General features: G+C 35.6%; 5 protein-coding genes and 1 long non-coding RNA gene across 9 annotated transcripts; 2 read left to right on the top strand and 4 right to left on the bottom strand.

Annotated features, from left to right (window-relative positions):
- Positions 1 to 4,892: 4,892 nt before the first annotated feature.
- On the top strand, positions 4,893 to 13,075 carry LOC139772567 (spermatogenesis-associated protein 20). 2 transcript variants are annotated; one of them, XM_071706374.1, is made up of 13 exons: positions 4,893 to 5,098; positions 7,482 to 7,667; positions 7,800 to 8,181; positions 8,309 to 8,434; positions 8,608 to 8,697; positions 8,778 to 9,041; positions 9,109 to 9,288; positions 9,467 to 9,676; positions 9,756 to 9,948; positions 10,048 to 10,219; positions 10,287 to 10,492; positions 10,735 to 10,931; positions 11,028 to 13,075. In XM_071706374.1, exons 2-13 carry the CDS (start codon positions 7,522 to 7,524, stop codon positions 11,298 to 11,300), a joined length of 2,439 nt encoding a protein of 812 aa, XP_071562475.1. In that variant the 5' UTR covers positions 4,893 to 5,098; positions 7,482 to 7,521; the 3' UTR covers positions 11,301 to 13,075. The 2 variants fall into 2 exon arrangements, with proteins under 2 accessions (XP_071562475.1, XP_071562473.1); XM_071706372.1 differs by lacking the exon at positions 4,893 to 5,098 and adding an exon at positions 5,858 to 6,014.
- Positions 13,076 to 13,251: 176 nt separating this feature from the next.
- Positions 13,252 to 14,832, top strand: LOC139772581 (succinate dehydrogenase cytochrome b560 subunit, mitochondrial). Its single transcript, XM_071706396.1, has 5 exons — positions 13,252 to 13,453; positions 13,530 to 13,586; positions 13,838 to 14,034; positions 14,141 to 14,283; positions 14,616 to 14,832. Exons 1-5 carry the CDS (start codon positions 13,434 to 13,436, stop codon positions 14,718 to 14,720), a joined length of 522 nt encoding a protein of 173 aa, XP_071562497.1. The 5' UTR covers positions 13,252 to 13,433; the 3' UTR covers positions 14,721 to 14,832.
- On the bottom strand, positions 13,459 to 13,834 carry LOC139772591 (uncharacterized). The gene is made up of 2 exons (XR_011718171.1): positions 13,725 to 13,834; positions 13,459 to 13,625 (listed from the first exon to the last, which is right to left on the bottom strand). It is a non-coding gene; the product is annotated as an uncharacterized lncRNA (long non-coding RNA).
- Positions 14,803 to 17,086, bottom strand: Rfc38 (replication factor C subunit RfC38). Its single transcript, XM_071706388.1, has 5 exons — positions 16,929 to 17,086; positions 16,412 to 16,549; positions 16,076 to 16,238; positions 15,637 to 15,955; positions 14,803 to 15,518 (listed from the first exon to the last, which is right to left on the bottom strand). The coding sequence occupies exons 1-5, from the start codon at positions 17,013 to 17,015 to the stop codon at positions 15,161 to 15,163; spliced, it is 1,065 nt and encodes a 354-aa protein (XP_071562489.1). The 5' UTR covers positions 17,016 to 17,086; the 3' UTR covers positions 14,803 to 15,160.
- A 354-nt stretch (positions 17,087 to 17,440) lies between these two features.
- Rassf8 (uncharacterized) lies at positions 17,441 to 22,256 on the bottom strand. Of its 2 annotated transcripts, none has more exons than XM_071706381.1 (10): positions 21,849 to 22,256; positions 21,338 to 21,490; positions 20,906 to 21,211; positions 20,571 to 20,694; positions 20,136 to 20,371; positions 19,894 to 20,055; positions 19,634 to 19,750; positions 19,413 to 19,552; positions 18,973 to 19,280; positions 17,441 to 18,884 (listed from the first exon to the last, which is right to left on the bottom strand). In XM_071706381.1, the coding sequence occupies exons 1-10, from the start codon at positions 21,921 to 21,923 to the stop codon at positions 18,784 to 18,786; spliced, it is 1,722 nt and encodes a 573-aa protein (XP_071562482.1). In that variant the 5' UTR covers positions 21,924 to 22,256; the 3' UTR covers positions 17,441 to 18,783. The 2 variants fall into 2 exon arrangements, with proteins under 2 accessions (XP_071562482.1, XP_071562483.1); XM_071706382.1 differs by having other exon boundaries at positions 21,380 to 21,490.
- A 417-nt stretch (positions 22,257 to 22,673) lies between these two features.
- Rpl13 (ribosomal protein L13) lies at positions 22,674 to 24,355 on the bottom strand. 2 transcript variants are annotated; one of them, XM_071706390.1, is made up of 4 exons: positions 24,233 to 24,355; positions 23,573 to 23,731; positions 23,161 to 23,410; positions 22,674 to 23,009 (listed from the first exon to the last, which is right to left on the bottom strand). In XM_071706390.1, the coding sequence occupies exons 2-4, from the start codon at positions 23,713 to 23,715 to the stop codon at positions 22,743 to 22,745; spliced, it is 660 nt and encodes a 219-aa protein (XP_071562491.1). In that variant the 5' UTR covers positions 23,716 to 23,731; positions 24,233 to 24,355; the 3' UTR covers positions 22,674 to 22,742. The 2 variants fall into 2 exon arrangements, with proteins under 2 accessions (XP_071562491.1, XP_071562492.1); XM_071706391.1 differs by having other exon boundaries at positions 24,198 to 24,278.
- Between the last annotated feature and the right edge of the window lie 33 nt (positions 24,356 to 24,388).

The raw sequence follows: 24,388 nt of genomic DNA, 5'->3' as shown, positions 1-24,388 counted from the left end.
TTTTTTTAGCATATAATGAATCGCGTTGATTTCATCTTTCAATTTGTGAATATGCCTATGCAGGATATAATGATAATAATAGAAGTTTAGCCGAAACATCTAGAAACGTAATTGGAGCACCTACCAACTTTCCGAATTATGGAGATTTTTCGGAAACATTAGTCATGGTACGTGTTTTCTGATGATATTATTACGTGTGTTATTGTTTAGTAGAATGTAATCGTAATCTAACTTATGCACAACTTTCTTGCACAGAGAACTTATGGTTTCGATATCTCAGGATCGCCATGGCAGGATAATTATGTACCACAAAATCATAGGAACAGCCGTTATAATTATATTTGTATGTATACATAATTTGAATTGATAAATAAGATATTGTTCAAAAAGATACGTTTGTGTTCAGAAAGGATTATAATTAAATTTTCTGTTTTGAAGATCTCGAGTTTCACGAAGCTGTATATCCAATCAGAGTGTATATATATGAAGTATATAATCCTGGAAGCGTAATTCAAATTTCGGCTCAAGATTCTAATAATAAGTGGTTTCAATTGTGGAATGGGCCTTCTCAGAATGTACCCCCGACATCGAGATTATTTTCCCCATCCTTATCGCATCCGTGCAACTTTAAAACCAAAACAATAAGGCTAAAATTTATGTCCAGCGTTTTAAAATATTCATCACGGCTAGATGCCGTGCAATTGATAGGGACGTCAAAATTAATCTGTCCAAAAGAACCTGAACAGAGTTTGACTGATCTATTAAAACGCATCAACTGCAAGTATCCTTGTCATCAGGATATTCATAATTTAACACCGATGATAACTGATTATGAAATGCACACATGGATATACTCGATCTTCAAAAGAAATTTCTTGAATATTGCATTATTTGTAAAAGGTATTATAATCATTAATTATAAGTAATATTCAATCTTTTTTTATTTTCTTAAGGGGGTATTCTTGTCTAGAATGCTGTTTTTAGAAGTGATTTTTAGAATAGAATAAATTTAAAACTGTTCGAGTTTTCTTTCTGAAAATTTTCACACATATTTATTGTTGCTTTAAAAACATGTTTAAATTTTGTTGGAAAAAATAAAGAAATTTAACTTATGGTTTTGTACGCTCGGGCACAATGATGCGCCTCTGATTGGCGACCAGTGTTGCGGACGTTGTGTGTATTTGAAAAGAAAAAAACCAAACATATTCTTAATCTGTATAAGTGTTGTGAAGATTGGTACCAGATTCGGCAAAAAAAAATTTTTTTTACTCAGTTCTGGTACCAACTCTCACAACGACGTAACGTTAAAACCGTTACAGTTTGGTAACTTTAAAACCAAGACGATAAGATTAAAATTTATGTCCAGCTCTTTAAAGTATTCCACACAGCTAGATGCTGTGCAATTAATATGAAAAATTTCAGCATAGACAAGAATACCCCCTCCTCTCAATAATGAAAACTAATTTGTACCATTATTGTCCGCAGCAATACATCTATAAAGCATTGTACGAATCACCATTTATTGAAAAAGCATTGTACAAATCACCACTTATTGAAAAAGCATTGTACAAATCACCATTTATTGAAAAAGCATTGTACGAATCACCATTTATTGAAAAAGCATTGTACAAATCACCATTTATTGAAAAAGCATTGTACAAATCACCATTTATTGAAAAAGCATTGTACGAATCACCATTTATTGAAAAAGCATTGTACGAATCACCATTTATTGAAAAAGCATTGTACAAATCACCATTTATTGAAAAAGCATTGTACGAATCACCATTTATTGAAAAAGCATTGTACAAATCACCATTTATTGAAAAAGCATTGTACGAATCACCATTTATTGAAAAAGCATTGTACAAATCACCATTTATTGAAAAAGCATTGTACGAATCACCATTTATTGAAAAAGCATTGTACGAATCACCATTTATTGAAAAAGCATTGTACAAATCACCATTTATTGAAAAAGCATTGTACGAATCACCATTTATTGAAAAAGCATTGTACGAATCACCATTTATTGAAAAAGCATTGTACGAATCACCATTTATTGAAAAGGCATTGTACAAATCACCATTTATTGAAAAAGCATTGTACGAATCACCATTTATTGAAAAAGCATTTGAATGCAGAACATTCTACAGAGGCAATCAAGGCAATCAAGGAACAACATTGCACGAATTATTTATCTGTGCTTCCCGTAAGTACCTTATTGTAGTAATGTATGGTTGGAACATGAGTCCCCAATACCATACGACTCTCTGCGGATCGCGATGGTATGACTCATGATACATGCCCCGCCGACAGCTCTTGTCGTCCGACGAGATCGTCGGTAAGAGCGTCGATCGGGGCAATGAATATTGTTGTCGAATTTGTTTATATCTTTAAGTCGTCGCGGTCGAGCGCTCGCGAGAAAACGCGGTTGATTAGTGTGGTGCCATCTTTGATAGGAGCACACGCGGCCACCACATGTAATCTCATGTATTGAAATCTTATTTTTTATTTTTGCAGGACGAAATAATTTTAAAAATTTTAAAAAACCTAGATATGAGGTCGTTGAGCCATATCTACGCAGTAGATAAACGCCTCAGAAGAATAACACGGGATCATAGTCTCTTTAAATTTAAATGTTTAAATTTACGTAATATACAATATAAAAATTCTACTCACGTCCACAACATTATATCTTTTTTCGCATCCACATGTAAATCTGTAAAACAATTGGATTTGACATCAAGTGGGATTTCTACTGATCATTTATTAAGATTAATGAAAAAATTTGGCAGGTTTTTAACTCACCTGCGGTTAAGAGACTGCGATTCTGTCAATGAACATATTTTATTTAAAATTTCGAGGATGTGTAAAAATTTGAGAGGTAATTAAATAAATGTGAATTGTTAAGATTACAGGTAAATTGGATATAATCAATATATATATATATATATATATATGTGTATATATTATTTTTAGTATTGGATCTCGCTGCATGTCGAGGTGTATTAACAGACAGAGGCCTCTCGTACGTCAAAAATCTAAAAGGTCTAGAACATTTGGACCTTAGAATGACGTTTATAACATCAAAATCTGTTTGCAAAATACTGCAAAAAACTCCACGAATGCGTGTCTTACTTTTGCCCGGCGTGACAGAAGATCTAGATGCAGACGCAATTACGATGCAGGCGAGAAATTCGTGTCCAGACTTGGAAATTTTAGATATATCGGGAGGTATTATTTCGTCGCGAAATATTGATGACCTCTGTGAATGCAAAAATTTACGAAAACTGTGTATTTTATGGATGTAAGTTTGTGCTATATTTTTTTTAATGCATATTATCATATTCTTTAATTCTTTATTGAAATTTGTATGTTTTCGAAATTTACATCTCTTGCAAACATCATGAACGGTTGTTGTTTTTTTTTCTTTGCGATTGAACCTGTAGTAATAGTATGGTTTTTGTTACAGGAACGATGGCACACTCGACAGACATTTGTTCCATAGATTGTTTTCTTCCTGTCAACGCTTGGAAGAAATCAGTTTGGTAGATCACAATGATGATTTCAACGAGCTGACACTGTGCAAAGATGTAAAAGAACTATACTTGCGACAGTTAGCTAGTTCCGCAATTGTTGAGCAGCATCCTAAATTGAGAGCAATTCATGTGATGCATCACAATTGCGACTTCTTTGCACAGATCAAGGAAAAACATGTGTCTATCTGGAGTTTAGTATCTGGAGAATGTCTTGGCTGACTATGTCAAGAGACATCCTTATCAAGTGTAAACTGTAAATCGCAAGTAGAAATAAGTATAATGTGTTAATGTAATAATGTGTGATATATAAAATAATCTAATCATAGAATTAAAATTATAAGAAAAGGAACAATAAAAAAAATATTACAAATTCGTTTGAGTCTTTAATTTCGCTTATAGATATAAATTTAAGATTTAAAAAGAAGATAAACGATTGAGAAAATGATTTAAAGAAAAGACGCCGCATGTACGAATTCATTGAAAAAACATATTTTTTTTAATTTTAAGCACATTTTATTCAAAACTATTTTTTCTATAAATATAGCGTAAAAAGTTGTGTCAAATATAAAATAAAGATTTATGCATAAAATGTAATTTAAGTTATAATTTAAGTTATTTTTAAATTCAATAAAATATAATCAAATTGTAGTTTTTACATTTGACCGTCGGAAAGCGAGAAATCAATCCACGGCTATCAATGTCGAGAGGTAAATTCTCTATTCTATCGATTGCGTTCACAAATATGCAAATGCAACTAATATGTTTTTATATTAAAACTTTCAACGTTTTAAATTGATTCCTTTAAAAAAGAAGAAAAATAAGAACTTTAGGAATTCAAGGGGTCGATCATGTATCTTTCGAAAGAAGGTAAAAATTACAAAAGTGAACCGCCTTACTAGATTTCGACGTGATTTCGACCAATGAAATCGCAGATACTCTAGTGAATTTCCTCACTTTTGTAATACTCACTCTTTTCAACATGATCGACCGTTTGGAATTCGGCAATTCTCGAAATTTGTGAACCCTTGGATTTGGAATTTTAAGAATTCTTATAATAGAATTCAATGATTCCCGAAACTCCTTGATTATATTTCTTAATTATTTGATCATATTCTCTTTGATACTTTACCGCCGAATGTATGCCGGTGCATTATTTTTGAAATATTTTTAAATATTGAGTATAACGACCCCCTTCCTGATTTCTTTAAAATTTTCAAATTTTGTGTATTTTGGGTCACAAAAAAGATTAAAATAGTTAAAAATTTCTGGAAATCTGCCTGCACGGCGAAGGAAAATAGTTTTCGGAACGCGCGGAACTCCGCGTTTGTATTTTATCTGCCCGATTATCGATCGGCCATCGGGCGGCAGAACTCACGACAACGAGTGGTTCCCGTTTGCGGAATCCTCCAGAAACGTAAATAGTGCATGACAGCTGCTGGAGCACGTGGTATATAGGCCTTTTTAGATCGTCGGTGCTTATTGACCTGTTTATCGCGAGACGTAGCCGTCATTCCAAGATGTGGATACTACCGATTGAAACGTCGTTATCATGTCAGGTAAGAGAAGCTTCCGTTGATTTAGCTTCACCTTCTTGCATCTCATGCTTGAGATAATATTCGAGACATGTATCGGGAATATATATCGAGAATTTAAGTATGGAACTTAGGGAATATATATATGATACTCCCCCTCCTCTTATTCTACCAATTTGCGATTCAAGATTCAAGTCTCCTCAATTGGCGCTGCGTTTGCACGTTTATTGCGTCTTAGACTATTGACGTTATATATTAATAGTCCCGCCATTCAATAATATTTTCATAGCAGAAGCGTACGTTATCGTAAGCTGTTATCGTAAGGCCGCCAAAAATAAAAAATCATTTTTGTACGTCAAAATCCGTCAATCGCGACGATTAACTTATCACGTAATATGTTATTTTGTTAACATGGATAAGAGATTAAATCAAGGAACAAGTTATATAATTAAGAATTTTGCCTTAGGCAATTTAGACGGATTGAATTAATCGTCGGTCAACTCAATCAGAGCTGTCGTTGGTCAGAGTCGCTCTAATATATAAACAATATATAGTTCTATCAATGCAGGTCAATCTCAGAACTAGAAAAAGATAAAAACTAAGTTAAATCTAGATTAAAGTCGATCAACATTAGATAGAAATAGACATAATGGGCATTTCCATCGGGTCATCAATATAATTTCTCTTTATTATTGCTATTATTATATGGAGCGGGAAAACATCTTTCATAATCGGTTCGCGCACGGCGCGCTTGGTCACGTGACGTCGTGACCACGTTGCGCATCGCGCAAGCTCGGTCGAGCTCTCGACGCATGCATATGCCGCGAACTGCCGCGAAGTGCGCAGCAATTATCCCGCTATCGGCGCGCTATCTGGCAGCGCGAATCGACGAGGAGAATTCGAGGTTACGCCGAATCTACGCTGGACCGAACACCTCCCCGTACGTAATACGTATCGCCGTTATCAGCGGACGCGTGCTTATCTATTCTTATCTGATTCTGCTGCGGGAAGCTTGACGCTCACGGATTCGCGACTCGCCAGGCGATTTTTCGAGACCGCTGGACATCGCGCTGTCGCGCGATAATCGCTCGATAGAATGTGGATCCGCCATTTTCTACTGTCGCCCTGTACCGGGTGACCCGCGAATTTTGACAATGGCTTCGCGAGAGCGCGTTTCTAAATGCGCGAGCTACATCTCGCAAAGTACTCGCCGTTTTCGACGAATATTTTACTTCAATGCACTTTTAAAAATACAAGTATTTCAGCATAGAAATATAAAATTCAAGCGAGGCTCAAGGATGTCGACCCGACATTCTTGCTGTCGCCAGGCATAACGTCATGCAACGGGTGACGTGAAAACACTCCCTCTCACATGCCCCTGAAATGCAGCAGGGGACCTCTTTTCTTATCTCCCGTTTCCACAAAATATTTGAGTGTCCCTCCCCCCTCGCTCTCCCTCCACCATTTTTACGGATGGAGTAGCATCCCTTTTTTTCCCCCGAATCCCTCACCGTTCTGTTACGGCATTCCTCCCACAAAATCCTTCTTTACTTCCAGCTTTTCCCCTGAATACCCCGGAGATTTGAATCCTGTATTTCTGTGCTTATACTGATACATTTAATTTTCTATTTAAATTCAATACACTTTCTGAATTGAATATCGGATTAAGTGGGCCACCCTGTATGCTCTAAAATGCATTATTGAAGTATAGCTATTTATTATAGACATACTTAAACAATTTGTATATTCATATATTTCAATTTTACATACTTTTACCGTGCTTACGCATTGTAATTTTAGATAGTTCGACTTTCGAATGCTGTAGACGCAAAAATGACGAATTTTTGTGTTTTTCTATAATATATAATAACAAGTAAGCGGAGTGTTTGCTTTGCTGAAGTTAATTGTTAAGTTGCGATAGATTATGATGATTTAAGGAGATATTAAAAATCATGAAAATGATAAAAGAAAAGGAAAATGATCCGCTTGAGCTTGATTCTTGTATTTTTCGTACTTGCATTCGATATAATCATATACAGTAATATACACCCTGCTTAATAATTACTTTTTGAGAGGCGGAAAAAATATATGTATTGTCTCTGTGGTATTCGATTTTTAATTAATATATTTTAAATGGAAAATTGCACGTTTGGCAATTAATTTCATAGAAATAAAACGTAAAACTTCTTACTCCAATATTTATTGAAATAATTCAGAAATTTCGATTTTTACTTCTATAATTCCTCTATTTTTATTGAAAGAAACTGCTTATTTTTCCCTGTTATTATGCGCCCATTAAATGAGCAACGCTATTATAATACTGCTTATTTCATAATTAATAATTATAATTAATTTGATTTAATTATTATTTAATAATTAACCGGCGCTGTATATATTGTGTGTCCAGGATCATCTTCGCTGCGTGTATTCTCCATGCCAAGCGTGTTATGATTTCGGGAAGATGTAACTCATCATCAATAGCTCGCTGCATATCTGAGTTATCTAAGAAACAGTGGAGTGCGGGAACGCAAGGGTATCGCAAAAAGTATCTCACCAAAAGTGCTCTACCCTCCGTTGAGTGCGATATGAAGAAGTAATTATATTACGTACACATGCACACGATTATATATATTTTATTTATTATATTTATATTGTATTGCTTATTGTTTGGTAAAAACTAAAGTTTGAAGATGATTATTAACCAATCACGTTTAAAAAAAACCAGGTTGTGCCAGTCAGTGCCTATTCTGTCGACATCCGCCAGAACGGCGTCGACATCCCGACAGGATAGCGAGAAAGAAACCGATCAGCCTGAAGTGAAAAAGAATCGCTTGAGGCTGGAAAAGTCGCCGTATCTATTGGAACATGCGACCAATCCTGTGGACTGGTATCCCTGGGGCGACGAGGCCCTGGAAAAGGCGAAGAAGGAAAATAAGCTAATTTTTGTGTCGATCGGCTACTCTACGTGTCACTGGTGCCACGTGATGGAGAAGGAATCGTTTAAGAACGAAGAAGTCGCGAAAATTATGAACGAGAACTACGTTAATATCAAAGTGGATAGAGAAGAGAGGCCCGATATCGACATGATGTGCATGATGTTTATTCAGGCAGGTGTCAAATTTATTGCTATGCACTATGTGAGGGCCGAGAATAAACAGCAAAATGTATATGCTACTTATAATTATATATTAACTCTGTTGAATATACTGACGAAGAGGTATCTACATTTTACAGAGATTGAGAGGCCATGGCGGTTGGCCATTGAGTGTTTTCCTGACGCCGGATTTGATGCCGTTAACGGGCGGAACATACTTCAGCTCTGCAATGTTTACGTTGTACTTGACACGAATTGCGAAGGAGGTATATGCACATACTTTCTTATGCATGATACTTTCATCTGACACGAACATTTTTGCTTGATTTACGTTACGAATTTGCATTTAATTTGTCATATATAATTGTGCGATTTAAATGTTATTTTCCCACAGGATAAAATTATAGATATACATAAATGATATTTTCTTTTGTTCTAGTGGACGGAGGAGAAAAACAAAATGGTCAAGTCCGCCACTACTATAGCAGAACGTTTGAAGGAATTGGCCTCGAGCAGACATGACGTGAAAGTGAGCGAATGCTACTAAAGATTTCGAGACTTTAAAACTATTTTAACATCGTATCTTATTCATTGATCTTTGTGACACAGGACGATGGAGTTCCTGCGATTGATTGCGCTTTCTTGTGCGCTCACGTTCTATTGAACATATACGATAAGGAATACGGCGGATTTGGCAGCTCATCCGCCACGAACCCGAACTCGCCGAAATTTCCCGAACCGTGCAATTTAAATTTTCTTCTCAGTATGCACGTTCTAACTACTTCTACCATGTTGGTTGAGATGTCTTTAGATGCATCCCTGAATACCTTGAGGAAAATGGCTTACGGTGGAATTCACGATCACATAGGGAAAGTAAGGCTCCTTCGTTTTCGCTATTACAACACGCGAATCGAATAGTTTTAAATTGTTCGTCTTTCAGGGATTTCACCGGTACACCGTGGACGCTCGATGGAGAGTTCCTCATTTCGAGAAAATGCTTTACGATCAAGCTCTGTTAATACAATGCTACGCCGACGCGTACATCATTACGAAAGATTCCTTCTTTTCCGATATCGTGGACGATATCGCGGTGTACGTCCTACGTATGCTGCAACACATGGTATTATATTGCTTTTTCATTCGTTCGTCTAACAGTATTTTGAATGTATTTCCTAGATACAATGCTCATTCTAACTTACAAGAAATATTTTTCCTCACTTAGACTTTTTGAAATTAAAGTTGTACAGAGCGACAAACATGTAAGGATATAAAATAATTACAACATGTACATTATTCAGGAAGGTGGTTTCTTCAGCGCGGAGGACGCGGACTCGCTACCCAAGTCAGATGCGCCAGCGAAGCGGGAAGGCGCATTTTATGTTTGGGCCTATGACAGTCTTAAGACTCTTTTAAAAAAGAAAGTACCTGGTAAGGACAATGTTAGATATTTTGACCTTATCTGCCGACAATTCTCAGTGCGGAAGGAGGGAAATGTAGAAAGCCCACAAGTATGTTTTGCAATCGAAATCGTAAAACAAGATATTTATAAAGCAAAATTTGTGAATGCGATATTGTTCTGCAATACAGGATCCTCATGGCGAGCTTACAGGCAAGAACGTATTTTGGATGCAGTCGGGAATAGAGGATACCGCTAACCATTTTAAGCTTAGTGTAGAGGACACACAAAAGTATATAGACGAGGCCTGTACTATATTGTTTTTCGACAGAACAAATAGACCGTGGCCCAGCCTGGACGACAAGATCGTAACAGCATGGAACGGTAATGAATTATGATAAGTTTGTGTCATCGTCGCCGTGACAGATTTCGTGACACTCATTTCCGTAATGTCTAATTACGATTTTTTAAATATATTTACAGGTCTTATGATAAGTGGCCTTGCGCGTGCTGGAATAGCTGTGAAAAACAAGAAGTATGTTGAAGCAGCGACAGAAGCTGCCACATTCGTGGAGCGATATCTATTTGATAAAAAGAAACGCATACTGCTTCGTAGTTGTTATCGCAGGAGGACGGACGACAAAATTATACAGAGGTATAAATACTGTTATACATCTGCATTCATGTCACGCATGCAAAATGTATAATGATACGATTTATAGGAGCGCCCCGATACCTGGCTTCCATGAGGATTACGCGTTCCTCGTGAAGGGATTGCTCGACTTGTACGAGGCCACCTTCGACCCGCATTGGATCGAATTTGCCGAAGAGCTGCAGGATACTCAGGATCGATTGTTCTGGGACTCGCAGGATGGCGGTTACTTCGCTATGGCCGAGGAGTCTCCAATACTTACACGAACGAAAGACTGTACGTTTGGCTGCTTTTCTAATAATTTTAGTTTGGTCATTAGATGGCAAGATTTAACGCACGTGACGCAGTGACCATTACATCAAGTAAACAAAGTCAAGCGAAATCTAATTCTGCCGTAAAGATTATCGCATCCAAATCTTTACAACATTATCTATTAAATATTTCACTACATTCTTAAGTCCTAGAATTCATATATAAATCGTCAGTTTTATAAATTTTATTAACGTCTTTTGTTGCAGCTGACGATGGCGCGCAGCCGTCTAGTAATTCAATCGCGTGTTCCAATATGTTGCGCCTAGCGATTTACCTGGATCGCGACGATCTCAGGAATAAAGCTGAGAAACTTCTGTGCGCGTTCGGCAACAAACTTGTGAGCTGTCCGGCTGCATGTCCACAAATGATGTTGTCGCTAATCGAATATCATCACCCGACGCAGGTGCGTGCCTCTGCTTTTAAAAGCCGCTAACAATAGCGCTTTCGTGATGAGATTGTAAGCTCTCGACACGTGTCTGCAATGGGTCTTTCTTTTCAGATTTATGTAACGGGGAAAACGGATGCCAAGGAGACGATTGAGATGTTGGACATAATCCGCGAGCGTCTGATGCCTGGTAGAGTGCTCATATTAGCCGATGCTGAGCAATCGGACAACATACTGTTCCGTAGAAACATGATCGTTAAAAGAATGAAGCCGCAGAAAAACCGGGCGACGGCCTTCATATGCCGTGATTATTCATGCTCTCTACCCATCTCAAACACCAGCCTCCTCATTTCTGAGTTGGATAAAAAGGTGTTTACCGATTTATAAGTGGCTAGATCACGCGTTACTATTTACGTTGCGACGCGCGTCCCACGAAACGTCGAAAACGACGGAACAACGAAGTAGGGAAGACGCCGCCGCCAAAAATTACATAATATAATGTTAAATAGTACAGTCTTAGCACGTAGATTAATGTACTCGGTTGCTAGCACGACTGACAAGGGAAGGTTTCCAAGTATAAATGGCATATGCCAAACCTATAAAGATCTGATTTGCATGTACTTGGTCGGAAATGAAGATACATAAGATTTGATTAAATTCTTACGGTTTTAATTTTTTCAAATTTGGTATCAGATCAAAATAATACACAGCCAACGATCTGTAAAATTCTGATATATTTGATATTTGTGCTTATAAAGCAAAGGGCTTAGAAGTTCTTTAAAAGAACTTGATCTGATACCAAATTTGAAAAAATATAACCGTAAGAATTTAATCAAATCTTATGTAACATAGCAAATTTGTTTCACTTTTTGATTATTTAAATAACGGGGGGTTCTTAAGGTTTGGAATAAGACTACTCTTATCGCTGTGTCTCCAACCGATACCAGACTGTGAAGTTCCAGTTATTTGACACAAAACTTCTGTTACTCTATTTATTCTTTTTCTCTTGAACTTTTTCCTCTCCCCTTAAACGAGGAACCTTCCTCTTAAACTCTCCTCCCCTTAATCCTCCTCTTAATCGAGGAATACGCGGCCAAGATCGAATCATAGACCTTTCGGTTACTATAATCATTCGCGCGAACTCACAGAGCCACGCGTCATCCCCTTATCCAACAACAAATCTGTATAGCTTTGACATTATGTGATTTACACTTGGGAGCCTTCTTTATTTGTGAGTACATCATTCGTAAGCACAAGTAAATCGGCAGCATGCTGCAACTGATAGACAGATGTATAGATATTCGTTGAGAAAGAACGAGAAAAGTTTTAGTTGGTCCCTGGGGAAAACCGAATTAAAAGATAGGTTCCAATCCAAAACGGATGGAGATCGCGTAGTATTTATGTACTTCAATGTGAAAATGCGATTTTAAAGCGTGAATTCTATTAATATTCTAGTATTCTATTGATGTAGCAATGGTCATGATAAACCAGTTGTACTACTCTGATAAATTTTCTGTTACTAAAACCCTAATTTCAGCATACATATGCATACGCGTGTACAGTTTAGGAATTATAAATTATATATCTCTCTCTAAATTACAGGAATTGTCACGTTGTTTTCACGTTAAGCAAATTTAACAATTTTAAAAGCCATTTCTCATGAGCTAAGTGTCTCTATCTCAGATTTTATTTCTTGTCTTTCACAGGGGTGTCTATCGTTATACTTAAATCGAACGTATATATTATGAATTACTAATTAGTTATATGAAATAATCAAAGATGACTTTACAATTCTAAACGATGAAGTAACTTTACTCTATATTTTCCAAAGATTCATATTCAATCTCGATTTCAATCAAAATTTCAGTCGTTTAGTGATAGGTATCTGTCGCAAGTAGACAAATAATAATAGAGCGAAGTATTGATAGCAATGCGGCGACTGTATTGTTCCAGACAGTAAAACTAAATTAATTGATGGTAAAATTAATGGTAAAATTGAATTGTTGAATTTTATAAAACTTGTTAAATCACACATGCGCTTTCGAGACATCTACACAAAACAATAGTCTTTCATATACATATGTACAAAAAATATTTTGTAAATGTAGAGAACATGTAATGTGTCGATCGCTAATAAATAAATACATATAAAAATTTAAAAATATTTTTTTTTAAGATATATGTGATACAAAGATTTTTGTAAGTAAATAATTAAAATTTAAATCAAGAAATCTAGTCCGAGTATAAGATCGTGCCGATTTGCTTAATTATCAGTATTATCTCCTTTTCGACGTCAAACAAGGCTTGAACTTGATTGACAATTTTCCGCTGTCAAGTCTGTTTGCGTCATCTGAAATTATTTATGACGTTTAAAGAGACATTGCGTTATTGCTGCGTTAAAGTTCCTGTGCATCAATCTCGTTGCAATAATTTATAAAGATCGTATCCGCGATTTAACACATTGCACTTGCTTATCAACCGCCGAAAGTGCAGCGTATATTTGCAAACGTCAACAAAAATATGGCGCTGGTCTACGCTAGGTATGTCGTAAAATTTGCTTTTTATTTTGAAACATGTTGCTTGTTTGATTGAAACGAAAACGATGTCTTCTTTTAGACTTCTCTGCCGGCGTAATGTCGATTTTCGACATTTCCGAAGCATATACACATGCAGGTAAGTCCTTACATAATGCATAACCTCTTATTTACATAACTGTCAGAGTATAAAGAATATTTATAATTTCTATTTACTTTTTACGAAAGTAGTCACAAGATTATCATGCGTGCATTAAACGCAACGCTATTTACTCACGTAGCTTTAGTTTGAATACTCATGTTTATCATACGAATCTTGTCACTTTATTTTCTATTGATTGTGTCTCGCAAGTCGCAATAAGATGTTGACAAAGCGTATGCTTGTTTCAGCCCTCTCAGCTCCACGGTTTCGAAACCGTTACTTTCGAGCGCGACATGCGAATCCCACGATGAGAAGAACATGCGTCTGAAGAGACCGTTATCGCCGCACATGACCATCTATCAAATTCAGTTAACAAGCTTGCTCTCAGTAACGCATCGCACTACTGGTATTATGCTCGCCAGTTATGCAATGTTCCTTGGTTTAGGTAAGATATATAATCTAATTTATATATTCAGTTTAGTTTATCTAATGTATGTAATGCGAGTATGCCCAAGTTGGATATTGTTGAATCTGTAAATCTTGTGTTTCAGGCACGTTGTTTATACCTGGCGGTATCCCCTGCTTCATAGAAACAGTGGATAATTTGTGCTTGCCTTTGCCTGTACTGTTCGCTGGCAAAATGTTACTTGCTCTGCCTGCTACTTATCACTTGTTCAATGGAATGCGTCATTTGGTATGTGACTGCAATATTATATAATTATATATGATAAATGTGATCTTATTTAAGGAGGATGGTTGCTCAAATCAATATGATGAGAATTAGTTCAAATTTATAGAGGATATTTGTCTATGGGAATCTGTCGTCCATGCCAAAGTTGAAAACAATTGTCTGTATGGTTGTCTAATTCTTATTATATTAATTTGAAAATGGCAATGTAAATAGACAATTATTATATTTAACTTACATTCCATTATTGTTCAGGAGTTGGCACGATAATCTCATTAGCATTTTACATTTTAACGCTATATCAATAAATTGTCATATGTGTTCTTGTGAATTTGCAGGCTTGGGATTTGGGAATGTTTCTATCGATTAAGAAAGTGTATAGCACTGGATATGTGGTATCTGCCCTGGCAGCAATCTCCGCACTTGCACTTGCGGCGATGTAAGTGACGTACATTCTTCAGGAAACAATTCTTTAAAATTAGTTGTATCATATTATATTATAACTACATTGAATTAATGCCTCAATTACAGAATAAAATAATTTATTAGAGCTTATATGTGTTTGATTTTTCATACTCTGATTTAGAATCGAATAAGTGTTTAACATAATTTACTGTCTTAAGGCACAAACGAAGGAATAATACTAAATAAGAGATTAAAAAATAGGAATTTTTTAGCACAATCACAAAATACAGAAAGCGAGATGTAAACCTGTATGTGAAATTATACAGAAATGATTACAAAAAAACTATATGGCTGAATTTACGCTTTTTAAATGATTAGTAAGGAATACTTAGATAAAGAGTTTACTGTATCGTGACCGTTTTATCAAAGATATAAAAAATATTTATTTTACAAATAGATCTTAGAAGTACAGACAGTTTTATATAAAACCGTCCAAGGATGATTCGATGTATTTCTTGTAAATCGCCATAAACCGCGCGGCAAAAGCTTCCAAATGAAATATTGGTTTTGAACCACGTATCATTCTATGCTGATACTCCGACGCGACATCGATAATTTCTCGTTTCAACTGATCGTCACAATTTTTTACGCATTCTTGCAACAATCCTCTGAAGATTAGATCGCTCGGTATAGCACGCGTTAACAGATCGTAAAATCTGTTGCGTACATCCAGAAGCACTTTGGGGGACTGTTCAGAGACCATCATACTGGCTGTATTTCGTATGTACACTTGCCAATCCGGTTCTGCTACCTTTTGATCAGCAGTAAATGGATATCTGAAAAGCAAAACAAGACTCTTTAAAGCTATGAAGAAAATTAAAAGCTTGACGATTTAAAAATCAGTGAAATTTTTCACATATATCTCTCTCTATGTATTTATTTCGTGTTACTTACTGCTCGACTTTGCAAGCCTCGAGCATCAGTATTGCTCGTCGAAGATTTCTATTGCTAGCCTCAATCAGCCGATTGGCTAACTCATCGGGTAGAGTGAGTCCTTCGCGTTTGCAAATCGAGTGTAAAATGCTTTTGATCTCGGAGGCAGTTGGTGCGGGGACTCGGATTCGCACGCATCGCGATCGAATCGCGGGCAAAACTCGCGACGTTGAATTCGCGCAAAGAATCAGTCGGCACGTACTGATGTATTTCTCCATTGTCCTGCGAAGCGCGTGCTGCGCATCCCTCGTAAGTTGATCCACGTTTGACAGCAGCACCACTATTTGCGTAATAAAATTGTAATTTCAGTTTTTATATAATAATTTTTATTTTTGTCACACAAAACATTTGTAACGCATAAGAATGGAAAATGTTCTTCTAATGCCGTTGTCTTAAATACCTTTAAACTCCTTCTGGCCTATATCTATATGATGGGTTTGCGCAGTCGACTTTATTAATTCCATGACAACAATTCTGTCGTATATCCCTGCATCACTTGGATTTACTTCTGTGTGATAATTACTGCTTATCGTCAGTATTTCTAATTTCTTTTTAGACGGTGTCTGAAAGCGTCATATATAAGGATAGCAAATTATCAAACATATAATCTTTGTTCTATCTAATCTGCAGAAAACTGATGACCATAAATGTGCAAAAACCAACTGTTGTAATACAGTAAAAGTAGATTTTTTAAATGATAGTTTAACGTAATTGAGACAAGACAAAAATTAATTACCTCAAACTGCATGTTTTCTATTTTTAATCTCTCAGCCGCAGCCCCGTAAAGTTCCTTTAAAATACATAATATTCGAGTTTTCTTTCCTGCGCCAGAGGGTCCATGTACTAATAAATGTGGAAAGTCTCGTTTCTGCACCTGGTTTATTTAAAAAAATAGAAATAAAGTAAAAATAATTCAGATTTTTCCAGCTAACTAGATATAATTCTGTAATGCATTCCAGCAAAATTTTTATTTCTACATTAAAAATAATTTTAAAGATATAATTTGAATCTGTTATAGTGTAATCTATATTATTGTATATTTTTATTAAAATAAATTTTAAAGCTGATGTAATTTTTTTATTTCATAACTCGTGAAATACATATAATCCAAAAAATCATATTCATCGACTATTGTATTATTCTATTTTGAAAAACATTTGTTATTGTCTTTCTTTGGAAGGCGCGCTTTTAAAGCCGGCTAACCTCTCATTCTCCACACAATGTTCCAATATTACTTCGACTTAATATCTTACCATATTTTTCAAGTCCTCCGCTTGTTCGAGATGGTAATCCAATTTCGCAAGTGTCGTTGGACGATATTTGTCAACCCACAAACTCATTTTATCAGTTTTTGCAAACCTATCACAATTGTCGAACGTTACTCTATCCAAAAATTATCGTATTTCACAAACAAAACTAATAATTGTCACAGTCGGTAAAGATATCAGTGACTTTACCAGCGATAATTACCGGCAGTCATAAAATCACGAAAATTTAAACTTTCAAAAATATCAGAGGAATAGAATTAACGAGAAAGTGATATTTACAATTCTACAAATTGCGAGCCGAGAATTCAGGATTTTAAATCCCGAAAGTCGATGAAGTATCAGGAGAATATAATTGGCAAGAAGGTAACACTCCTAAAATTTTCAGAATATTTCGAAGGTTCAAGAATTGCAATTCCGAGAATTCGGTATATTAAATCGCAAAAATCATGAATCTCAAAAATTAACAATAAGGGAGAAATTAATTCTAACAATTCATAAATTGTGCAACATATATTTATTTTCGCCAGAAAAATTTAATTACACAGTAATTAAACTGGTTCTTCTAGGACAATACTATTATAGAACGCATAAATTCCGTATAAATGCACAAAATACATTTTGTTATTTTTCAGACAAAGATCATATAATCAATTATTGCACAGTTATGCTGTTCAAATGTATTGCAGACATTAATTATAACATTATAACATTAATTATAACATTATTAATTATAACATTGTTCAATACTATAAGATATATATATTTTTCAATTCTCTCTAAATGGCATAACTACAGGTATACAAAATAAATGTGTCCTTAATAAAAATATCAATATGTCATAAAAATATTTGACATTTATGTATAAAAAATTATATACTTGCGACAAATATTGTTGATGCTATGCCAAAACCGCAAAATTGCAAGATTATCGAGTTGCATAAAAACATTTTTTATTATACATTTTTAAAACATGAAATTATACATCGTGCCCCGCGTCATATTAAAGTTACGAATTTATAAACCTTGAATTTTAAAGATTTTTCAGATAAACAAATCCTTTCGCAATTTCAAACATGACTTTTCTGGTTAATAAATTTCAAATGCAGATTTCTCAAACAACTTTACAGTTTTACGGTTAACACGGCATATATGAAAATATTAAAAATATTATATAATTAAATGAATCATTAATACTAACTCCTATTAACGTTTGTGATTGATTTAAGAAAAAGTACAAAACTATAATTAAATCTATTATGGCAAAATATTTCTTAGTGTAAAGAATACAAAATAACTGTTTGTAAAATATAAATATAATAAGTACAAAATTAACAAGGTGTACTAGTAATTTTGATTTTTAGATTACTTCCTACATAAACTGAATTACCTATATATCTGAAAAGCTATACTTGATCATAGAGAAGAAATTTGCTCTAACAAGTACATATAATACTTAAAAGCATAATAGTTTTCTTTTTTTATAATCATGTACGAATGAATGTAAAATATATTAAGTATTCTCAAAAATATGAGAATATTTAATATATAATAATTTATGTAATACTTTGCTGCAAATTTGATTAATAATTTCACAAATATTTTGTGAATAAATGGAATAATAGATTAAGATGCATAAAGATAAGAACTTATTAATGACACATATAATAATAATAATAATATTAATATTACTGAGAGATAAATGCATAAAAGATATGAAGATAAATTAAGTACTTTTATGTACTTTACTAAACAATATAAACATACAAATATTTTAACGTATATTCTTTGATATGCTTTCTCACATATAAGACAATATTATCAGGTATATTGGTTTCTCTATTTATACCCACACACCATGTGGATTCTTACTTGTGGGTACTGCAGTTTCCAATTGCCTTGGTGATCCTATCATCTTACGTGTACTGCCAGGTTTATGGGCACCTAATAATTAAGAAATCTCATTTGTCAAACAGTTACATATGCAAAACAAACTTGACAGTACAAACATGTGATATATAAAAATAAAAACCTTCTAATAAAGATTTGACTTGTTCATCTGAGCATGCAACAGCTAAACTTTGTAGATTTGCCTCCTTCATGTCGGCTACCAATCTCTCTACTTGTAATTTCTTCTCAACAATCGCCGATTCTAGATTAACTACTTCTAATTTTAAAGATTCGGCATGTTGCGAAGCTAATTCAGTCGCGCGTTTAGCTTGTTCCACCTCATTTTGCAAATGCTCCACTTCACTGATTATTTTTCTTTCCATAATTTGCCGTTCATCTGATTCGCGGCTTATATTGTGTTGTTCCATTGCAAGTTCTTCCATAACTAACCTGTAATTATATAATTTTCATATTTCAATTTTAACGCAATGTAATCTTTTATAATATAATGTATTGTATTAAAGAGTACTTAAGAGATAACAATTCTTACGATTCTATGAAAGACATTGCTTGCGCACTTACCTAATTTTATTTTTACATTGAAGGAGTTCTGTTTCACAATTGGCAAGCTTTGATCTGAGCAATGTTATTTCTGACTTCAGTGTTTTTTCCTGCTGTCTAACAATTTCGCTTTCTTCTTCCACATGCGCCAATTCTTTGAGCTGATTAACAATAATTAATAATTATAATTGACATTAACATCGTAATATATGGTAGACAAGAAAAAAATTAATAAACGTTACCTGTTCCTCAATGATACGACCAGTAGACTCAATGCGATTCATTTCTTGAGAAATATAATCCATTTGATGCATTTGTTCCCTATTTTTTGTTTCCCAGTACAATATTTCTGCATCAAACTAAAATAAGTAATTACTATAGTTTACTGCATATTTTTGTAGATAAATTAATCAAATATAATCTTAAGCAGATAAATAATTACTTAGAAAAAATAGGTATTTTTTAAATTATATTAATTAAATTATCATAGAACATGTATTACTTTTGTTAGATCAGCTTGTTGAGCGTTAATAGTGTCCCGCTGCTTATTGACTAGTCTTATAAGTTCAACGTATCGTTGAGTATAAGCAACAGTTGCCATATTTTGTGCCGTGACAGAAAGCGGATTAACAGATTGCGTAGGCACTTTTGTATCTTGAAACTCCTATAAAGGATATATTGTAAATGTGCACACAAATAAATAATCATAAGTTATTACATCAAGTGTAAATATAGCAACAAAACCTGGATGAGATTTCTTTTCAGCTTCATGGAATTACTAGAAGATGGTTGATCGTCCTTGTGGACATGAGGACTTCCACTGCCGTGCACAAACTGCGATCTTCCAGGACTGTTTAAATTCGGCGGCGGTGGATCCCGGTAAGGTGGCAAAGTGCGTAAGCCAGGTGGTGAAGCTGGGCCTGGAGGCTCTCTGTAAGGTGGAACCTCGCGCACTTTCTTTTGCGACAGGTGCGTCGCGACTGAGGGAAAAAACGACGAATTAATAACGAAACAAGTAACATCATGAGAATCGTTGCAGCATATGAGAGAGAGTTAGTTTGAAATACGATTATATCAGCGTGATCGTATTTCAAACTAACTCTCTCTCATATGCTAATATGCTCATATGCTAATATGATAATATTTAATATAAATAATGAATTGAATAGAACGACTCACTTTCGGTATTAGTTCCTCGTGTAGGTGACTGTGGTGGTTTTTGTACATTTTTTCGAACATTTAAATCTTTATTCTTCAACTGCGGCGTGGGCTGAACTACAGCTACATTATTTTCCATTTGAATCTAAAATAACATTTTTTTTATATACGTAGATGTAAAAATTAATTATGGAAAACTCACAATGTAGACAGAGACATGAGTAAACTTATAAGCATTTATCCAAAATAATTTGTATTGAAATATTTATCATTAATAACAATTATCTGTACGCTAATGCGTGTAATATGTCTTTTTCTTTTTTTTCTTTTTCTTTTAATTAAGAATGTAAACTTACCTCTGTGCTACCTTCTGTGATACCTCCGTGAAACCCGCTAAATGTGAGAGATTTTCTAGTGTCTCTATTCCTTTCCAATCCTCCTGGCGTATCATCAAAATCTGAACTTTGCATGGTTGTCACATTTTTGCTATCGTCCTGCATGCCAGCAGTACCTGTTCCATGCTCTGGCAACGATATTGGTAGTCCATTTGGTCGCGTTGCATAAGTTCGTGACGATAAGGCGTTTGTTTTGCTATTTTCCGGCGTGGAACGTCTCAGAATCAGTTGAACTTCCGAAGAGTATTCGCCCCACTTCATCAAAATCTAATCCGCATAAATCGTACGTCGTCAATTTTTGTCACTTCTCATACGTGCGATTACACTGATATAAGCATTTTGGTTTATTGAAGTAAATCAAAATTAATTAATACCATGAAATAAATTACAAACTTGTGATATCTGAGAGTAGATTGTATAGAGGATATGCCTGACCTTAAGAGGATTCTCATAAGGAGCCAGCAGACGCTCGTTGGTTCGCCAGCGCTCCACCAAAGTGAATCTACCTGTCTGAGCTGTGGCGTGAGCAAGCGCGTACACCACATCCTGCAAACAAACTGTCATCAGCGATTGGCTTTTAAAAACAGGCACAAGCGTTTATATAGATATAAAGTATTGGAAACATGATTCTCGATGATAGCAAGTACGCTGTTGTGAAATACAATCACTGAACTGTGCAACCAACTAAATTACTAGGTATTTATTTATTTTTGTAAATTCATGCACGCTATTCCTTATAGCATTATGTGCTAATGAAAAGTGACAGGCTTTCTCTACAATATGGTGTAATTAATTTCATTTTAGCCGTTACAAAATAACAGCTGTGTGCATGTATATGTATACGTACACACACATGTTCGAAGTATACATAATAGAATGATGTCAACTTCCTGACGATACATACTTGACAGGTGGTGGTCTCGGTAACGCCGCATACAATGCGTTGAATTCCCTCCACCCACACCTTCAGCTCCATCATATTAGCGATACCGAGTCCCCGAGCTTAATTCCTCACATCGCCGACACGCAATCAGCTCGCGTCAAGAAACATCGGTCGTACCTCATCTCTCCCGTACGGCCGCTGTCATAACCTCGCGGCCAACCGCGTACGTCTCGACACGAGCGTCTTCACTCCGGACAAAGCCAATCTCGGTTTCTCTCGCGACACGATCGTTCGGCTACCGTTCGAGGCTCGAACGGCCGCGACGAATCTAACGTTCGCCGACGGGCGTTTAATTTCTCTTCTAACTTCCGATGTATAATTACCGGAGGTGACAGATGCGCTACAATGGCGACACAACACGCAGACGGCGATTTGCATTAAACAAGCACATGTGCACGACGGATAAATGATTGACAAAGTCGTGTATGTATGTACAATCTCTCTTTCTTTTTCTCTTAAAAAAAAAATATGTTTTTTTTAAATCAAATATTAAAAATAATTTTATAACTGTTGATCATGACATGTATAAATTGCATAATTATAATAATGTGCAATGTGGACTCGGCAATGCAGGAATCTTCCCTTTCTGACTTTTGCATTTACATAGAAAAAAACATCAAAAAATTATGGAGAAACACACGCTTGATATAATTAGTAATTGTTAACGTAATTCGTACTTGCTGTAAATACCGAACAAATTTTGATAAAACATTCTGTCATCCGTTTCTGTTGATATAAATTTAAAAAAAAAAATGATTGCAAGGTAATTCCAGAAAAAGGAGAAAATTATTTTCCATCAAAGGAAAATTTTATTTTTGTATATACATAAGGAAAAAAAGATGTCATTATAAAGAACTACTTCTTCGTTTTCTTATCCTTTGCGACTTTAGTCACCTCGTCGGGATTCTCGGACGCATCCTTAACGCGCTTCGCACGGATACCGACTAATCGCGCGTCAGCTCGTGCCTTGCGAAGGGTTACGTATGCCGAGAATTTGGTCTCCTCTTCGGTGATGGGACGCGCCTTCGCCTTGGCGGGTGCTTGATGTCGGATTGGCATGGGCTCTCCCTTGATCTGAACCGCAAGTTTTCTCTCCTCTTCGGTTGCATCGCCCTTCTTAGGCTAAAATTTAAGAAAATAAAGTAAAATAAAACGAATACGTGACATAAAAGTGTATTTTTTTTTCATAATAAAATATTTTCAAACCTCAAAATAATGTAATACGAAAAACGGAAACGTTCTGTAAATCAATAAAGCAATTTGAATTTCATACCTTCTTCTCATTTACGGGGAACAGGATCAGTTTAGCCTTGTACTCCTTCAAGCGCTGAGCATTTGTTTGCAGAGACTCGATGGACTTGTTGCGACGACGTGGATCGACCGCAATTCCGATCGTCTTAGCGAATCTCCTGTTCAGGCCGCTAGCTTTCAGTTCGGCGAGCGTGAAACCTTTACCAGCGCGAACCTTGGTATGGTAGCGGAATGTCGGGCAATGCACGATGGGTCTCAAAAGGTTTACAGGCCTAAAAGAAGATAATCAACGATATTTACCGAAGCAAGATGCAAACAAGAGGTAAATTTCATCGCGCGCTTATGGAAGCATTAAATATACATTCGATAAACTGAGGTTGGATCTGGAAAAATCAATTATCGCTAGGATACAAATGTTTCATGGATGTATGTACCTAGGGGCGAGAGCTCGTGCCTTCTTGGCACGTTTTTGCTTGCGACGGATCTTCCTCGCTGGTTGGTTAAACCAGGTCTTGACGTATCGCTGCCAATCCTTATGGAAATGGCCATTTGGAATCATATTATTCCCCTTACCCATGGTTGACGCCTAATATCTGCAACAGAATCAAAAATTTGGTACTTGAATGTACACCACGCGCAACTGAATATTAAATATTTTCGTAAGTAATCATGCGATAACTAATTTAATTCTGAATTCGTCTAATTTCATTGTAACTCCAATTTCAAAAACGAGAGGTTAGCATCTGTAACAGTTCACATAAGCAGTGTAAGTAGACATGTGTATAAACAATCCATATTTGTCGCAAAATTATGGAATACCGAAAGCATTAAATTGTTGAGATTGAAGAGAAAACTGTAACGGAGTGTCACCAAAGGAAACAAATGTTCAACAGCATTGGACCTCGGATCCTAACCTCTCTTTCGCGGTGTAAACTGAACACAAATGGAAATTAACTATTTCGTTACAAGGATTACATATATGAGGCGTAAGCAATTGGAAATACAGAAAATTACGCGTTCCCGTTGTTACACATTACATATAATATACGATGCTGATACCTCGCGCAGATTAAAATCCTACACCACTCACTCACCAACTCACGGACGCGAGACGAACCGGAAAAGGAGCGCGAGACCCGGCGGAAGTGGCGCTTTTCGGGACAGAAATATCTTTATTGCGCAGAAATGAAATCTTCGGCCGAGTTTTTCAGGAATAATAATTGCAACGTTAATATCCGAAGATATTTAAC

Source organism: Temnothorax nylanderi, unplaced genomic scaffold (genome assembly GCF_030848795.1).
Source record: "Temnothorax nylanderi isolate EJ_2023f unplaced genomic scaffold, tnyl_v1.0 TNYL_tig0051_pilon, whole genome shotgun sequence".
In the NCBI taxonomy this organism is placed as follows: domain Eukaryota; kingdom Metazoa; phylum Arthropoda; class Insecta; order Hymenoptera; family Formicidae; genus Temnothorax; species Temnothorax nylanderi.
The sequence above is the reverse complement of the archived record's forward strand: the minus strand, read 5'-3'. Positions and strand labels throughout refer to the sequence as shown.

What these genes read in the sequence shown, in the direction of transcription:
- LOC139772567 (XM_071706372.1), top strand. Translation starts at nt 5,887, where the DNA reads ATGCATATGCCGCGAACTGCCGCGAAGTGCGCAGCAATTATCCCGCTA. An exon ending in CGAGCAGACATGACGTGAAA is followed by an intron (nt 8,698 to 8,777) that starts GTGAGCGAATGC and finishes TTTGTGACACAG; the next exon opens with GACGATGGAGTTCCTGCGAT. An exon ending in GACGACAAAATTATACAGAG is followed by an intron (nt 10,220 to 10,286) that starts GTATAAATACTG and finishes TACGATTTATAG; the next exon opens with GAGCGCCCCGATACCTGGCT.
- LOC139772581 (XM_071706396.1), top strand. Translation starts at nt 13,434, where the DNA reads ATGGCGCTGGTCTACGCTAG. An exon ending in ATGGCGCTGGTCTACGCTAG is followed by an intron (nt 13,454 to 13,529) that starts GTATGTCGTAAA and finishes GTCTTCTTTTAG; the next exon opens with ACTTCTCTGCCGGCGTAATG. An exon ending in TGCAATGTTCCTTGGTTTAG is followed by an intron (nt 14,035 to 14,140) that starts GTAAGATATATA and finishes CTTGTGTTTCAG; the next exon opens with GCACGTTGTTTATACCTGGC.
- Rfc38 (XM_071706388.1), bottom strand. Translation starts at nt 17,015, where the DNA reads ATGAGTTTGTGGGTTGACAAATATCGTCCAACGACACTTGCGAAATTG. An exon ending in TAGAAAACATGCAGTTTGAG is followed by an intron (nt 16,239 to 16,411) that starts GTAATTAATTTT and finishes TGACGCTTTCAG; the next exon opens with ACACCGTCTAAAAAGAAATT. An exon ending in AGGCCAGAAGGAGTTTAAAG is followed by an intron (nt 15,956 to 16,075) that starts GTATTTAAGACA and finishes TTACGCAAATAG; the next exon opens with TGGTGCTGCTGTCAAACGTG.
- Rassf8 (XM_071706381.1), bottom strand. Translation starts at nt 21,923, where the DNA reads ATGATGGAGCTGAAGGTGTGGGTGGAGGGAATTCAACGCATTGTATGC. An exon ending in TCTACTCTCAGATATCACAA is followed by an intron (nt 21,212 to 21,337) that starts GTTTGTAATTTA and finishes TATGCGGATTAG; the next exon opens with ATTTTGATGAAGTGGGGCGA. An exon ending in TGAAAAGAAATCTCATCCAG is followed by an intron (nt 20,056 to 20,135) that starts GTTTTGTTGCTA and finishes TATCCTTTATAG; the next exon opens with GAGTTTCAAGATACAAAAGT.
- Rpl13 (XM_071706390.1), bottom strand. Translation starts at nt 23,715, where the DNA reads ATGGGTAAGGGGAATAATATGATTCCAAATGGCCATTTCCATAAGGAT. An exon ending in GCACGAGCTCTCGCCCCTAG is followed by an intron (nt 23,411 to 23,572) that starts GTACATACATCC and finishes ATCTTCTTTTAG; the next exon opens with GCCTGTAAACCTTTTGAGAC. An exon ending in TCCCCGTAAATGAGAAGAAG is followed by an intron (nt 23,010 to 23,160) that starts GTATGAAATTCA and finishes CTTAAATTTTAG; the next exon opens with CCTAAGAAGGGCGATGCAAC.